Genomic DNA, 17,964 nt, shown 5'->3' on the forward strand with positions numbered 1-17,964 from the left:
TTGTACACTACAACTACGAACAATACTTAATTAAACATTTTATTTATTCATTATGACAGAACGTTTTGACATGGAATTAAATTGCACATACTGTATTTGGTATAACGAATAAATATTTTTTTCTTTCTTTTTTTTATCAAGATCGAAGTCAATAATATGACCGACTCCAGACTCCAAAGACAATATGAAATAATTCTAACATCTGACTGATTTTTAATGTTCTTCTTGTTTTTCTTTATTAACGTTTAATAAAGACTTAAAATCTCTCTTGAAATTTGTTCTGAACATTCGGAACTCATTGTCTATTTCTACGTCACTTCCGGTCGTGTTTCCATGCGTTAAACCAGATATCATGGTACAACTATCGGTCCGTTTGTCCACACTATTTGTCAAACTTGTTTTGGAATCCTTTTTCCCTATAGAAGACTTCGATGGAACCGCCATAGGAGGTTTAGCAATCTAGAACACAAAGATTGAAAGATCGTAATAAAAACATAACAACGTTGATCATTTACTCTACATATTAAGTATAAGTTTAGATTCTCTATATTTAACAATAGCACAATATCCAGAATTTCTCTCTTTTTCTCTCTCTTTTTCGTCTGAAATTTATCAGTAAACATTTGGTTATCACAACCCATAATTTCCCATATTGCTTAACAGTAATGAATATTCACCATTGTATAGTTTTCATTCGGAGTAACCTCACAAAAGTCAATGGCATGTTACGAGCTCATGAACTCCGTAGGAATACAGAATGAATAATACAGACTGACAACAAGACGAAATTGAAAATGATAAACATAAGTATCGAACTGTCCTTCATGGGCATATGAATTCCAACAATGTAACGACAAATTCAAAATAAAGCGCTGACGTGCTGCGTTCGCATTCTATGCCCATGGATGCCAACTAAAAGTAGTTCAATATTTGAGTTTCATCATGTCAAATGATGAAAAGAGAAAATCGCACAAGACAGGGAAACATTCACGGCCTTTTCTTTTGCCCAAAATACGCTTATTGTCACTCCCACGCTGTGATTTAGCAGACCATAAACCAGATCACCATTCAAATTTTACAATTATCACTATATGGAATTTTACCAGCGAGAAAATGACGTCTTTTGATCAGAAGAACACATAAAGTCTTTCAGAAATGAAACCTCTGTGACGTAATTATTCAGATCATTTGGAATGAAAATCCGACATTTACGACTATGCAAGTTAACAACTAGAACTGACCTTTGGACGAGAAGTCAAGTCTCCGTTAGAAAGACCCCTCTTCGAATTTTCCGTGGCTTTTTGCCTGTAGTGAAGACGAAGTTTGTCTAAAAAAATTCTGTGGAAGGGAAAGCTGGCTTACATCACACTAAATTCAATGTAGAATTTTTATTCAAAAGTCAGCAGAATGTGTTTGTCAAAAACCGTTACCGTTTATTTAAACTGGTGTTGTTGTTTTTTCAACATCCCTTTAATCATTAGATGTAAATATTATATTTGAATATACAAAATGATACTTGAATATACATGCAACATGCTGTTCTGAAATCTTGTCTTGATATTTACAGTTAATATCTTCTTGGCGATATTAAAGCGAACAATTATTTGAAGTTTAGACCGGTATATGATTCATCTAACAGATAATTTTAGGTAAAGCACCTGTTATCTTAGCAGACGTACTAAGTACTAAGGTAACCTAGGACGACATTGTCTCGTTTTCATGTCAAAGTTTTAAGTATAGTTCACGAAGTCTTCAGATATTTATCTAAAGTTATCGTTTCATTCAGCTATGATTGATTATCCTGTGACGAAAAAGACCTGTATTTTAGCACGTGTATTAATTCGACAGAGTTACTTTCTGAAATTACTTAAATTTACAAAGAATATATGTTGAAATAAGTGATTTTATACATTGTGATGAACAATTTTTTTACGAAATATAATAAAATTAAAATCGTTGTTACATTGGTCGACATTGGTTGAAGTTTGGAACTATATTACTTCGCGGAGCAATTAATTTGGCATATAAGCAAAATTCATGGTAACGTAAACATCAGGTAAACAAAGATTGAAAAACAAAACTGTTGAAGTTTTGATCGTCTGATTTTCAATTAACGTTGCAAGACAAATCCTTGCCAAAATACAGCTTATTTCTTAAAAAACTGACCATGTATTATCTCTATATTCATACCTCCACGACGTTCTTTGATGACGTCGGCGTTCCAGATCAAGGTCGCCGACTAAATCCAAATTGGCTCCGACTCGATCTGTTTTCATCTGTCACAAATAAGATGAAATGGAACAATGATAACCTCCAAAATGAAAATGTTGCTTTGTCTTATAGATGTTACCTGAACGGTTGAAATGTATCTTTTAAACAAACATTTATAAATGCATGTACCACATTTCTGCTCAGACACATCTGTGATAAATATCTGGGTAAGCACATTGGTCAGTAACTAATAATAATGTAATTGTGTTTCAATATGTTTTTTTTTTATTCAAAAGACAAATTAATGTCTGTAATTTTTGTTACATTTTTTACCAGTATGTGAAGCAGCCATTTGTTTTATTTATCCCTATAACCTGTTATGAAGAAAGTGACTAATTTCAATCAGAAAAGAGTGTTGCTGTTATATGAATATGACATGACACCATTTTGTTGGCATACATGCTCCATAATATGAGTAAGACTCAGATGATACACTACCTTAGCCACAAGAAAGAGAACAATGACGACCAGAATTAAAAGAAGCAGGGCTATGAACATGGCGATATGGAACAGCCTTTCGTTTTTCAGTGGGAACATCTGAACTGTTGGCTTTGTTACTGCTGAAGTCTTTGTCATAGGCTGTTTAAACACACAATGACGTCACGATGAAACTCTTGGAAACTTAGTATCGCCACAAATGCATATCAAGCAGTTATTGTGTTTATTGTACAAAATTACACTTTTGATAAAAGCGATCCTTCAAGTTAAAACTGTATCGCCTGCATTTTGTATTTTTATTATTTTCTCTGAGCAAATTTAAAAAACACTAGATTCTATTGAATTTGGGGCTGAAAATAAAATTGACCACGTTTACATACCTGTTTGGATGCACCTGCAGGCTTCTCCCAACCACCTGCAAATAAACATGTGTCATGTAGCTTTGTAAAAATTATATTCTAATAATCACTTGTTCAAGTCAATTCACTTGTCTGAATATCACCGGGAATTAGTCTTGTCAAAAAGCAAAAACACTGAAATCCGATTATAGTTGAAAAGTTACAACAATTAATACTTAAATACCTGTTAAACTACGGTCTTGGTTTTCCATCTTATCTGTAGTTCCGGTTCTTTCTGTATCCTTGGCCGTGCTGTCTTTTTCATGTTTCTCTTTCAGTTGAAAAAGCAAAAGTATATTAATGACCTGCTTATTACTGGAACTTACTATGTATATTCTTGCTGTAGTGAAATAGATTTGATGGGCTTGAGCCATTTAGATCAAAAGAGAGTGAGCCAAACCTATTTTTAGATGAGTCACTTATGTTTATCCGAATACAAAGTCTTATGTAAAATTTACGGCGTTATGCTTAAATCATAAACTTGTCAGATTACAAGGATAAAATAACAATTGTGTATATATTATTAGTGTCTTTGTGGTTCAATCTATCAAGAAGTTCAGATTATAAAACGATGACTTTGTAAAAGAAAGAAGTAATAGAAAACGCATTGCCCCTGCTGCGGTTCGAACCAGTGACCCTTTGGTCTCTAGCCGGAAACTTTGCCGATTGACTAAAGGGAAACTGCCACTAGCCGTGGCATATCGGGTGACATGTACTCTCGATTTCTTCACTACTCCCTCCTCCACTGAGTCTCTGAAGACATCTTTATCTCCTATAGCTAATATCCCGGTGTGGTCAACGGCGCCAAGAAGGTTAAGGTTAAGGGGGTACTAGTGACCTTAGGGAGATACTCTGCCGCTTGTCTGAAGGAAAATTCCCATTAGCCGAGGGTAGTAAGGTATCATTCCTCGTGGCGGCAAAATTGAAGGCACAAGTGACGTAATTTGATTGGTTCAGGAGCAAAAAAGCTGACCAATGATATGCTGATACGCTCCTTTTGAAGATTACCACGGAGCGGCATCCAACTTCAAAGCCATTACATTAATCAGGTATGTTATATATATCATATATATCATACGTTATGCGACCGCGAGATCCGTTTGATGTACATCAAAGTATCGAACTAATCTTTTTGTCTTGTCCAGGAGGTGTCGCACCTGGAACCTTCAATTTTGCCATGACGTGTTCCAGGGTGTAGAGAGCGATAGTGAGTGTAAATCCTGGAGTATCGAGGAGGTAGGGTATCCTGAACATTAAACTTTGTATTATGATTGACTTTGTGTGAGGACGCTCAAGTTTTCTTGAATCACGATTAGCACCCACTTTACAATAGTATCTAGAAAACATGTTCAGATAGAAAATTACTGGAATTAAAGGACAAACCTTTGTTGTTGGCATCAATTTGCCTGATTAGGTATACGATGTCTCGTACTGTATTTGATAACTTGAGTTTTGCATGTCGCTTCTCCGACTCATCCGTTAGTTTTTCAATCCGGGCATTTTCATTTTGTATTTCCCTCAAGAAATCACTCACAGTGTATTCACTCCGGGACACGTCACGTGACAAGCGTGTCCTTGAATCTTTAAGAGTAAACGTTTTCGCAAAGTTTTAAGAATACATTATGAAATATTAAACAGTTCTGACACAATGTCAAGAAAGTCATCATCAAAGATCATATTCATTTTTTCTTCTTTCTTTTTTCTTTATAAATTGGATTTGAGATTAAAGGGGTGGAGTTATTTTGATAATTGACCACGGGGTTAGAGGATGAGTGGTGTTAATCGTTTTGATTTAGTATTTCTGAGAACATAATTCAATAAAAATAACAGTTGTAAAGCTAGTTACGTGTCAACTTACAAAAAGACTGTTGATGGCATGACAGTAGAACGACTGTGTGCATACCGGACTTATCAAAGGGAAGGAGGGATGGGATGGGATTGGATAACACATTTAGGCGTACACGGGGCCCCTATACATTTTCATAACCGCTCAAAAAAGGAAAAGGTTATACGTTGCATCACGCGACCACCTTTAAGTATGGGCGATTCATTATGTACGATATATAAAGGATTGCTTCCTTCATCACCAAATCTACCCAAAACACACATTTATATAAGTGATCAGTTGTGATGACAATTTGCACAAAAGGTGTACAGGTAAACTGCACAGGTAAATAAACTTTTGATAACTTATCAGATAATACTGCTTATAATCTATAGTTTGTGATACGTTTAACGACAGAAAAATATATAATTTACCACAGGTATGGAGAGAATACTGCAGACACCCGAACTTATCCGGGACGTAGTTATATTCAGGGTGACTCAGCATTGCCAACCACTCACAGCTGCATGTGGCAGATCTGTCCTCTCTCCTACAACAAGACATATCTATATTCCCGAAGAATATTTAATTCCTTGATTATCAAGAGATATATAATGGCTCAAACGAGCTCGATGCTCAACTGGGATCCAGATCAAATTATATATCAAATATGTATTCATTTCTATAAAAGCTCCATAAAAATGTTTGAACCAGACTACATACAATTAAATTACTCTTGAAATAAGCGCTGATTCCATATGTTGTATTTGTTCAATAGAATTACGTTTGCTTACTCATTTCATTCATAGATATATAGTACTTTTTAATAAGCTTTCTTGTTTGTCGTAACAAACTTTATTTTCGAAAAATTCGGAAATTCGTTCTGTATATAATCATTGAAGTTGGGAGCTATATTCCCACACGGAGCAATTATTTTGAAATGTGCCATCTGGCACGATTCAGTTAAACGTCAATGTCAGGTAAACAAATATTGAACAGCCTTATCAAAACCGTTGAAGGTTTGTGCAAAATATTACGTACGTCCTTACTGCTACCAAAACAACACCATGCGGAGACAAAAAACATTAGTCGATTCAATGGCTGACCCACGAAAATTGAAAAAAAAACAATGCTCACTTTCTTTGGTTTCGATTGCCGCATGGTCCCGATATCTGCAGTGACTCGCACAGACGCCGACCTTCATCTGATAAGGTGCACGTAGGAAAACATGGAACCTGATCAGTTCTGTCATCAAGTCCCCAATCGAACCCAACAAACAATACCAAAAGTAGGTAGCAAATTTTCATGGCAGATTTCCCATTCCCTCACACGCATTGCACTGAAGAAAATGTCTGAAATCTTTGCTGAAAGAAAAGTTTGAAACAGTCGCTCTTTGGTAGATATCATGGAGAAATGGGACGAAGCCATCATTTTATATGCAGTATGGTAATTCACGTCACCTAGAGTCATTCTGTATATCACACGTCATTCCTATTGATACGAACATATCAACAATGATTTTTTTATGAATTAAATGAAAACTTACCTGTGAGACCTGTGGAAATGTGGAAAATGTGTGTAAATATGAGTGTAACGTTTTCATCATAAATGATGACGTCATCAACAATGATCGCTTTCATGGACAGCGCCAAGTACTGTACTACTGTTTCCCTCGCTTTCTTTTATCTCAAGCGTGGAAAAGCGATCTGAGGGGATATCATGGCTCTACAAACTGGGACCAAATAGCATAATCGGTCAAGATAGAGACCTTATTTGACACTAACACAATCTTCATGTCACACCGACACGCTTCTTTTTTCACTTTTCGTTTTTTTCACGTATCTCTCAAATCTTTTCCCCTAAACTCAAGGTTTCAAGGTTTCATAATTCTACTTGATTCAATAATTATTTTCTGTTTCCGTTACTAAAATGGACAAAAATGAAACTGAAATGTCAGTTTGCTGAAATCCATTAAATGCCAAATGAATGACAATAACATAACCACCAGTTAAGCGTAACATTGCAGTAACCAATAGCTGATATCATTATGTAGAATCTGATATGCGTACAAACATCTAATAGAAATTTAAGATATGATATCTGTATTTCATACTTATCTAGGATCTGATACGTATTGTAGTTATTTAGGATCTGATACGTATTGTAGTAATTTAGGATCTGATACGTATTGTAGTAATTTAGGATCTGATACGTATTGTAGTAATTTAGGATCTGATACGTATTGTAGTAATTTAGGATCTGATACGTATTGTAGTTATTTAGGATCGGATAAGTATTGTAGCAATTGAGGACCTGATATGCATTGTAGTAATGTAGGATCTGATAAATTTTGTAGTGATTTCGAATCTGTAGATTTTCATTGCATATCTGGGCAGGCCAACAAGTGTAATATCATCTGCTTGTCTCTTTCTCGTTGCTGTAATTTGAATCAAGTTTTTTTTTCAAAACATATTTTTAGAATTAGAATAAGATCATAAAAACATCCTCAGATTTACATCGCTGGCAATGCGCATCTTTACTGTGGAAATAAACAGTGTAAACATCCAATCTATGTTGACTGACGTCATGATTTACTACGTCCAATCGATGCCCTTTTTATATGAACGGTTGATGTTAAAGAACAGGAAAGTTCTTGTCCGGCACTGGCTCAGTCTAATAAGAAAAACGCGGTGCACACAATCTGTAAAGTTTATATTGCAGAATATTGTTTTCCGGAAATTTTCCCTCGGATCTTCTGATAAGTAAAAACTGCTCCTTCCTATCAAAGAAAAAAAAATGGAAAAAAAATGAAAATTCTCAGAATATCAGAGAGACAATTTACTATGTTAGATGAGACATGCTCGCATTAACCTTTTAAGGGATTCGACGCTCAGCGGAACGCATATCATTTTATTTTACTTTTTACTAATATGTTTTCTTTACATTATGTCATTTTACACTGATTTCAAACATAATCTTAAATATAGGGTTTTTTTTCTCTCTTCTTTTGAAAATGCATACACAACTTTGACAATAAGCAATCACACTCTAGTAGATAAATCCATTCTGAAATTGTTTTAGACGTTCATTCCAACAAGACAAAATGTCAAGGATCAGTGATGACCAACTACTAAGAGTTTAGTGTTAATCTTTTCCCTGGTCCGATATATATATCGCAGGTATCATTCCCACCTTTATAAGTCCAGGAATCGCTGTCCAGAAGTCCTTGTTTGGAATCATCCCTGTCCCAGTTGCCTGTTTTTTAACCTTCATATAAGTCATCCCTCCTCCAACATAAACAATAATTCCAACAATTGCTCTATAAAAAAAAAGAAGAAAATGTCAACACAATCTTACTTCAAAATCAAATCGTTTTAACGAGGGGCATACATCAACAACTAAAGTATTTACACGGAAGAAAGAATAAGGAGAACAAGGCCAGGTGTTCCGGAAGAGTAAGCATCCTCTGCTTCATCGATGCCACTCGCCATGTAAATTTTGGTGAATGTCAGTAAGTACAATGTACATGTAATGTAGTGTTCTCAAAAATAAAGTTAAAAATGAAACCGCTAAACTTACACAAAATGATAAGTGAACCAAATGATGTACATTCATGTATGTCTCTTGCTCTCGTAATCAATGTAACTTCAATTGTTCAAATGTATTTAAGAGTAAAGTGTCTTTTAGGTGGTTTTATCAAAGGATAAAACAACAAAAATATCAAAATCCCCAAACTCGACACTTCTGCACTCATGCAGCATTTCATGGCAAAATTGAAGGCACATGCGGAGTAATTTGATTGGTCTAGATCGAGTTTCAGAAGTAAAGACAGACCAATCAAAGACTGAAACGTTTCTTTGAAGACTACAAAGGAGCGACAACCAATTTCTGTTTGCCATGAAATGTTTCAGGGGTGCATAAGGCTCTAGCTACCAGACTGAAAACTGGGACTCATGATGTTAAGAATGGTTTGCATTTTGAAAAAAAAATCTATATATAAATGAAGAAATTGTAGTAGATAAAACTAGATTTATGCCGAGAACATTTACAGTTACAATGTTTCCTCAATATTGGGACATGTGATCCTTAAACTTCCCGCTAGACCAAAGAAATAATGAAAAAGTTCGTAAATCATAAAAAAATTATCACAAATACAAGAGGAAAGACAACAGAATATCGCCGATACCTACATTATACATAAAACGGTTCCCGCACTTATCCCGGCTTCTACAGTTATCGTCGCCTTACCGGGGTCTATCGGGTTTGGATTGAGAGAGCATGCTCCAGGACAGGCGCAGTGTGAGGTTATAGTGAACGCCTGAAAATGGAAACGCACATCACTTGAGAAATATAGTTCCTGTGAACGGTTCATCAAAATGTCAACAGCCAACAGAATACTGATAAAAATAAATAAAATATTTCCAAAAATTAATTTTAATTTCAAGGAGGAGGGTGAATGTTGTAATATTTGTCAGAAAGGTTCAGAAAGCGCTTTAAAATATGAATTATAAATGTCATTCATTATGAAAGTAAGAATATTGTGTGTGTAAAGAAACTGCGAGAGAACTCTCGAACAAAACTATCGTGACGTCACAAGATTCGTTATTTATTATACGTCACAATCAACACGCCTCTCTCTGCGTTTCACTACCTAAATAATTTCTTTGTCTCAAAAAAATATCAACCCTATTTTCAGTCTATATTGAAAACATTTTTAGAACTGTCTTGCTTTTATTTAGTTACGCAGTCTAATTTCTAGCGTCTAGCATTTTAAAAATATAAGTTTTAAAAGCAAACTTATGCTTGTTCTGAATAAAATTGTCATTTTCAGACCAAAATATATCGTTAGTATTAGAATCGTATGTGACACACAATGGAAGCCTATACGATGTAGATGTTCATGGTAATACACAATGTGTACCTATTATGATAAACAAGTTTCCCTGAGAAGGTATAAAACACATTGTGTATGTAGACAAATTTACTTACATATAGAAGAGAGTTGAAACCCTGTTCCCCCAACACCTGTATTGTGGGGTCTATTGCATTAGCATCACACAGCAACGTGACGTCGACCGTTCTGAAACAAAACGTAAAATATTACATAAATATACAAACTTATTGTACAAAGACGACATAACCAATCTTTTGTATTTAATACTTCTTTATTAATTATAATATGCTATCTCCAAACATCTACCTTCTAATGACTGCTTGACTCTCGCCTAAACCATATTTTACTAGCCAATCAGACAAAAACGGATTCAGCATAAGCTTTAAACTTCTCAAGCCAACTCGTCTTATCTTCACAATGTAATAAATTAAAAAGCACTAAACTTACACAAAAGAAAGTGAACCAAATGATGTACTTCACATGTAATGTCACTAGAGAAAGGAACTCGTTAATCAATGTAACTTCAACTGTTCAACTGCATTTAAGAGACAGGTCTTTTAGGTGGTTTTATCAAAATCAAAACAACAAAAATATAAATTAGCACATAGACAAACGAACTTCGCACTCACTCGAAATCACAGCATTTCATGGCAAAATTGAAGGCACATGCGGACAGTAATTTGATTGGACTAGATCGAGTTTCAGAAGTAAAGACAGACCGTTACTACGAGACAGGAACTCGTTCCTTTGAAGACTACAAAGGAGCGACAACCAATTTCTATTTGCCATGAAATGTTTCAGGGGTGCATAAGGCTCTAGCTACCAGACTGAAAACTGGGACTCATGATGTTAAGAATGGTTTGCATTTTGAAAAAAAAAAATCTATATATAAATGAAGAAATTGTAGTAGATAAAACTAGATTTATGCCGAGAACATTTACAGTTACAATGTTTCCTCAATATTGGGACATGTGATCCTTAAACTTCCCGCTAGACCAAATAAATAATGAAAAAGTTCGTAAATCATAAAAAAATTATCACAAATACAAGAGGAAAGACAACAGAATATCGCCGATACCTACATTATACATAAAACGGTTCCCGCACTTATCCCGGCTTCTACAGTTATCGTCGCCTTACCGGGGTCTATCGGGTTTGGATTGAGAGAGCATGCTCCAGGACAGGCGCAGTGTGAGGTTATAGTGAACGCCTGAAAATGGAAACGCACATCACTTGAGAAATATAGTCCCTGTGAACGGTTCATCAAAATGTCAACAGCCAACAGAATACTGATAAAAATAAATAAAATATTTCCAAAAATTAATTTTAATTTCAAGGAGGAGGGTGAATGTTGTAATATTTGTCAGAAAGGTTCAGAAAGCGCTTTAAAATATGAATTATAAATGTCATTCATTATGAAAGTAAGAATATTGTGTGTGTAAAGAAACTGCGAGAGAACTCGAAATCACGAACAAAACTATCATGACGTCACAAGATTCGTTATTTATTATACGTCACAATTAACACGCCTCTCTCTGCGTTTCACTACCTAAATAATTTCTTTGTCTCAAAAAAATATCAACCCTATTTTCAGTCTATATTGAAAACATTTTTAGAACTGTCTTGCTTTTATTTAGTTACGCAGTCTAATTTCTAGCGTCTAGCATTTTCAAAATATAAGTTTTAAAAGCAAACTTATGCTTGTTCTGAATAAAATTGTCATTTTCAGACCAAAATATATCGTTAGTATTAGAATCGTATGTGACACACAATGGAAGCCTATACGATGTAGATGTTCATGGTAATACACAATGTGTACCTATTATGATAAACAAGTTTCCCTGAGAAGGTATAAAACACATTGTGTATGTAGACAAATTTACTTACATAGAGAAGAGAGTTGAAACCCTGTTCCCCCAACACCTGTATTGTGGGGTCTATTGCATTAGCATCACACAGCAAAGTGACGTCGACCGTTCTGAAACAAAACGTAAAATATTACATAAATATACAAACTTATTGTATAAAGACGACATAACCATTCTTTTGTATTTAATACTTCTTTATTAATTATAATATGCTATCTCCAAACATCTACCTTCTAATGACTGCTTGACTCTCGCCTAAACCATATTTTACTAGCCAATCAGACAAAAACGGATTCAGCATAAGCTTTAAACTTCTCAAGCCAACTCGTCTTATCTTCACAATGTAATAAATTAGCACATAGAGAAAGGAACTCGTTACCACGAGACAGGAACTCGAAATCACGAGACAGGAACTCGTTACTACGAGACAGGAACTCGATATTACGAGACAGGAACTCGTTACCACGAGACAGGAAATCGTTTCTACGAGACAGGAACTCGTTACCACGAGACAGGAACTCGTAATCATGAGACAGAACCTCGTTTCTACATGACAGGAGCTCGTAACTACGAGACAGGAACTCGATATTACGAGACAGGAACTCGTTACTACGAGACAGGAACTCGATATCACGAGACAGGAACCCGATATCACGAGACAGGAAATCGTTTCTACGAGAAAGGAACTCGTAACTCGTTACCACGAGACAGGAACTCGTTACTACGAGACAGGAACTCGTTACTACGGGACAGGAACTCGTAATCAAACTTCTCAAGCCAACTCGTCTTAACTTCACAATGTAATAAATTAGCACATAGAGAAAGGAACTCGTTACCACGAGACAGGAACTCGTTACTACGGGACAGGAACTCGTAATCAAACTTCTCAAGCCAACTCGTCTTAACTTCACAATGTAATAAATTAGCACATAGAGAAGGGAACTCGTTACCACGAGACAGGAACTCGAAATCACGAGACAGGAACTCGTAATCAAACTTCTCAAGCCAACTCGTCTTAACTTCACAATGTAATAAATTAGCACATAGAGAAAGGAACTCGTTACCACGAGACAGGAACTCGAAATCACGAGACAGGAACTCGTAATCAAACTTCTCAAGCCAACTCGTCTTAACTTCACAATGTAATAAATTAGCACATAGAGAAAGGAACTCGTTACCACGAGACAGGAACTCGAAATCACGAGACAGGAACTCGTTACTACGAGACAGGAACTCGTAATCAAACATCTCAAGCCAACTCGTCTTAACTTCACAATGTAATGAATTAGCACATAGAGAAAGGAACTCGTTACCACGAGACAGGAACTCGAAATCACGAGACAGGGTAATCAAATCAAGCCAACTCGTCTTAACTTCACAATGTAATGAATTAGCACATAGAGAAAGGAACTCGTTACCACGAGACAGGAACTCGTTACTACGAGACAGGAACTTGTTACTACGAGACACGAACACGATATCACGAGACAGGAAATCGTTATCACGAGAAAGGAACTTGTAATCACGAGAAAGGAAATCGTTTCTACGAGAAACACAGCACGGGAAAGTAATACCTTATTACGAGAAAGGAACTTGTTTGGGCCTCGTTTAAATCACTTCATTTTATTGTTAAAACACAACATTTACTATTAACCAAACTTCGATATTTGTAAAATTTGTAAGACAATGGAAATTGAGAAGTCGCTAGTACGTGAAAATGCAATACATATTAGCAGGGATGACACAGTTTGATCATGCCCTCTGACCTTAGCTCCCGAGGGTACCCATTTTACACCGAGTTTAGACCCTACCTATTTTTGTGCATCTATGTGAAAAAAGAAGGAAGGTGTCTCGTGTGTAAGTATAAGAGCCCTCATGTGTGAGAACACATTTGTAATTTTATGTTTGTCTTGGTCAATAAAATGTTTGAAAAAAGAACGCAACTCCTTTTTACGAGAAAAGAACTCCCTATGTTTACTTGAAAGAAAGAAACGTTTTTGTTACACCATCTAGGTCGCATTCAGCACTGTGTTCATCTTCTGACTTACCATACACACTCGTAAAGTTTAATCAAAACGAGAATCGCTGTTACAACCTGCATGTTTTGCTTTACCGATGAAAATTGTTTTTCAAATCATTTCAATGTATAGTGACACAGCTACGGCTGGTCACTCACAATATGTCATTCGAACTCAAGCCAGGACATTTTTACCTGAGACAAGATGACGCCTGAATGTTCGACACTAAAAACGAAATTTTGGTAAAACGTAGAAGGGATGGACTACAAAATATATTCAACACAAACGCAGTATTCGACACAACAGTGTTCGAAGCATCCGTGTTGAATGTACTAATATAAAGAAGAGCGAAAATCGGGACCGAACAAAACCTTCGACTTATCCGATGTATCCGATTTATACGTGTTCGACACAGGTGAGTTTTACTGTATTCCGCAACAGAAATTATCTGGTTTGTATACAGACATTGTACCGTAAATTATAGATAAAAACAACATTGATAATTGCTTTAACATTCAAATTAACCGCTACATTATAATCATTCGATACTTCAGTGAAAATGCAGATGTAGTGAATGTTAAAATAGTGTTGTTTCACAATGACTGAACTATGTGAGCAAGGATATTTATTTAAACACAAACACCTATATACCTAGCAGATAACAGAAAACCGTTTAATAGTAGGTACTGTGATTATTAGTGTTATTGTCAAGCTTGACGCCATGATGATATGACGTCAAGGATTACGCTACATATTCCGGCGCTTTTAACTTTTTTTCTAAAAAAATAAACTTTTTCAGGGGAAGAGTTCAACACAATCGTCATTTAAAATCACCTGAATCTGCCATCATCAGCAGGTGACGTGTATATGACGTGAACGTTGTTGGATGCGTCTGTGCTGAACATGGCTGTGCTGGAGTCCCCTATTTGGTACGTGCTGGTGAAGTCTGGTGATGTTTGACATCCCTGCAATACACGTGCGCATCCGGTTAGTATCAAGGTAGTTAGTCGGCGAAAGTCAAGGCTAAATTTATTCAAGAAGCAATGCAAATTGAGTATTTCATGAGTTGAATAAAAATAAGATATTTTACATCTTCATTGAAAACATACTCACAGCGGCTCCAGCACACGATCCTTCGTTGAACGGATAGCACAGATTCAGCGAATAATAAAAGTTATCAGGAGCGGGGATGGCGAAAAACCTATAAGAAATGTGCTTTATATGTATTTATATTTGTTAGAGTTGTCTCCCTTAGTAGTTTCAGTGACTACATTGTTGTTTAAATTTTGAAAAAGACGTATGCCATGTTAATATTGTAGTTAAACCCACGCCATCAATTCTTTCAGTGAATGAATAGCAAAAATATCTCAGCTAATGTATATGATAAACAGAATCTTACATTCTTTCCCATTCTTAGGGGATTTATGAAACTCGTTTTATAAATATGAAAGGAAATTCATGTAAGTTCCACTATGTTTACCACAACAAGCATACAAAGAGACAATATTTACAGTAAAGAGAAAGAAATACGGAAAAGATTCACCATGGATACCCCCACCACGTGCTTTAGAATGCTTAGCTTTCTTCGAATCATCGAAATGATTGAACTTGCTTTTTACGGAGGACTAGAAAGATTGAATCTTATAGGGTATAACACTGACAGACTACATCCCCACCCATTCCCTGCCCGACCCCTCCTCCTCCCCACTTCACCGTAAGCTGCAAAAAATTCCAAAAAGTCCTTCCTTACTTGGCAAAGCCATTATTGTCTCCTAATGAGGTTATATCCACCACATTTCCATCTGGCATGAAACAAGAACAGGTGTCTATCATAGTGCACTGAGCATGGACATCTGATGTGTGCGTGAGAATCATCACTAGGGCCAGAAGGCCTCCAACTGTAGACAACATCGTAACTTCAAAGTAGTGTCCGTGGCGTGACGAATTTTAGTTTCGCACTGTATCTCGTTCAATGGCAGCAAGTAAAAACATACTACAGGGATAACACTATAAAAACTTATAAAACAAAACTCACTCTCCTGTGTATTATTGTAGACGGTATGTATACGATAACAGCTATATCATAGAGATAACGTTTAGGCCTGACAAAATAAACACCGATAGTAATATATACAGAGCATCGTAGTTCAATATACGTTACATACACTTTAACAGCTATCTATTGGTTAACAAAATGCATGCACAAATATTCGAACCATGAACCTGTGCAACTTGAGACACATTGATTTCTACTAGAGGGCCTTGACAGTAACATGTCGTGTGACAGTATACGGATGGGTTACTTACTTTCAAGTTTGTTTGTTTTTAAAAATTGGTGTCCTTGCAACACTTTAAATCATATGAAATCTACATAACAGTACCCCTCATTGGCTTCTTAAAGTTGTCCTCTTATTCGTACAGAAGTAATTATTTAGGAGAAAACGACTTGGATGACAATGGGTTTGGGTAAAGAAGGGCATGCGTTGATAAACGGCACTGTATATTTTAGTCTATAGTAGACTTATTTGACTTGTTAAGCCAAGTATTTCATATAAGGACGCAGCGCGGGTACACTGTTATCAAACCCTCTATCTATTTAACTTTGCCTGTTCGCGTTATCTTCTCAATCAGACGTAGTCAGTCTCGTGACAGTCGACAAGTCGCTAAACCTTGTGACCCAACACATGAAATCAGCATTCATTCTTTCGCTAACATTTTAATTGAGCAAGGGCTGGGGTATGGAAGAAATTTTTTTCAGGCAAGGTATATTGATAACTTGTTGGGATTCGAAAATATGATGTAAATCACATTCTTCAAAGATATATTTGATACAATTAGACCACTGTATTATAATTACTACTTATCTGATACAGTTTATTACTCAACTTTTTATGTGAAGATTCTATCAATTTGGCCCAAAATCCGACCATACGTACTTTGATAGTAATACTCAATGGAAATCTTCCGAGTTCGCCGTAAACCATGAAGTTGGGGGTCGATATTTTCAATTTGAGAAGATGTTTACAAAATTTTCAATTAACCGTACTAAAAGTGTATAGTCACAAAATCCCCAAACTTCACAACCGTATAAAATGATGGGTTTTATAGCTTTATCAAACGTATCTAATTTACAGTCAAGGGAAAGATTTTGATTCTTCATTTAGCAATAGCACCATATAAGGCTCTTCGACTCTTTTCATATAATTGTTTAATATTAAATTACGTGTGAAATAAAGTCCTAGATATTTGAAATTTTTCACTATCTCTATAAGATTCCCATTATAGGTGAACTTTACATCATTCGACACTCTCCCTCTACCCAAAACCATTACTTTTGTCTTTTCAATATTAACCTTAATGTTCCATTGCTGTGTATACTTATAAAATATATCAAGATGTTTTTGTAAATCTTCGACAGTGTCTGCTAATAAAATATTGTCATCAGCGTATAGTAATATACAAACAGCTGAATATAAACTTGTAGTTGTCTCTCCAAATTCTCTGCCAAATTTGGTAAACCGTTACAATTATGCGTTATCAAAAAGTCTTCTAAATCATTCAGAAAGATAGAAAATAGGAATGACGATGAATTTCCCCCTTGTCCTTCTCCAGAATTACAATTAAAAATATTACACACATAATTACCTTTAATTACTTTAGCTTTAGTACGATTATACATACTAGTTATTACGTCAAAACATTTTCCACCTATATCACTAGTAATTAATTTGTTCCATAGACCTGTTCTCCAGACACTGTCGAACGCCTTTTCGAAGTCTACAAAAGCACAGTACATACGATTTTTTAAATTATTTTTTATGAGAGTTCAATTAAAGCACATAGTGAAAATATATGATCAATGACAGAATGTTGTCTTTGAAATCCAGCTTGATTTTCAAGGATAAGTTGGATACTGTCAGCATATTTATTAAGACGTTCATTAATTATAGCAGTGAATAATTTACATAAACAACTAATAAGTGTGATTGGCCTATAATTTATAGACTTGTACTTGTCACACTTATTTTTATACATAAGAATTATGTTACCCGCCAGCCATGAATCTGGTACATTACCAGTATCAAATATATAATTAAAAACGTTTACATATATAGGAATAAAAATGTGTACTGTTGATTTGATACATATTCAGTACGAACTAGGTCTTCGCCTACAGCCTTATTAGGTTTCAACCAGTTGACACATTTCAAAATTTCAGCTGACGATATAGATGCGTTAAGAAAATCATTGT

At 35.5% G+C, this 17,964-nt stretch overlaps 2 protein-coding genes across 2 annotated transcripts; both read right to left on the reverse strand.

The window, feature by feature from the left end:
- Positions 1-213: 213 nt before the first annotated feature.
- On the reverse strand, positions 214-6,239 carry LOC132549651 (uncharacterized). The gene is made up of 9 exons (XM_060213604.1): positions 6,070-6,239; positions 5,367-5,482; positions 4,491-4,688; positions 3,292-3,378; positions 3,090-3,124; positions 2,710-2,850; positions 2,191-2,276; positions 1,242-1,338; positions 214-459 (listed from the first exon to the last, which is right to left on the reverse strand). The coding sequence occupies exons 1-9, from the start codon at positions 6,237-6,239 to the stop codon at positions 214-216; spliced, it is 1,176 nt and encodes a 391-aa protein (XP_060069587.1).
- Positions 6,240-7,642: 1,403 nt separating this feature from the next.
- LOC132549643 (uncharacterized) lies at positions 7,643-15,623 on the reverse strand. The gene is made up of 7 exons (XM_060213591.1): positions 15,463-15,623; positions 14,826-14,913; positions 14,547-14,677; positions 11,714-11,804; positions 10,909-11,036; positions 8,125-8,251; positions 7,643-7,711 (listed from the first exon to the last, which is right to left on the reverse strand). Exons 1-7 carry the CDS (start codon positions 15,621-15,623, stop codon positions 7,643-7,645), a joined length of 795 nt encoding a protein of 264 aa, XP_060069574.1.
- Between the last annotated feature and the right edge of the window lie 2,341 nt (positions 15,624-17,964).

This window comes from Ylistrum balloti, unplaced genomic scaffold (genome assembly GCF_031769215.1).
Source record: "Ylistrum balloti isolate Yb309-2 unplaced genomic scaffold, AGI_CSIRO_Ybal_v1 Utg370072, whole genome shotgun sequence".
NCBI classification, from domain to species: Eukaryota; Metazoa; Mollusca; class Bivalvia; order Pectinida; family Pectinidae; genus Ylistrum; species Ylistrum balloti.

Bases quoted from the DNA above. Each gene is read 5' to 3' on its own strand.
- LOC132549643 (XM_060213591.1), bottom strand. From the start codon at position 15,623: ATGTTGTCTACAGTTGGAGGCCTTCTGGCCCTAGTGATGATTCTCACG. The intron at 14,678-14,825 runs GTGAGTATGTTT...CGTGTATTGCAG, and splicing joins GATCGTGTGCTGGAGCCGCT to GGATGTCAAACATCACCAGA. The intron at 11,037-11,713 runs GTAAGTAAATTT...TTCCATTTTCAG, and splicing joins GTTTCAACTCTCTTCTCTAT to GCGTTCACTATAACCTCACA.
- LOC132549651 (XM_060213604.1), bottom strand. From the start codon at position 6,239: ATGAAAATTTGCTACCTACTTTTGGTATTGTTTGTTGGGTTCGATTGG. The intron at 2,277-2,709 runs GTAGTGTATCAT...TATTTGTGACAG, and splicing joins TTCTCTTTCTTGTGGCTAAG to ATGAAAACAGATCGAGTCGG. The intron at 1,339-2,190 runs GTATGAATATAG...TCCCTTCCACAG, and splicing joins CATCAAAGAACGTCGTGGAG to AATTTTTTTAGACAAACTTC.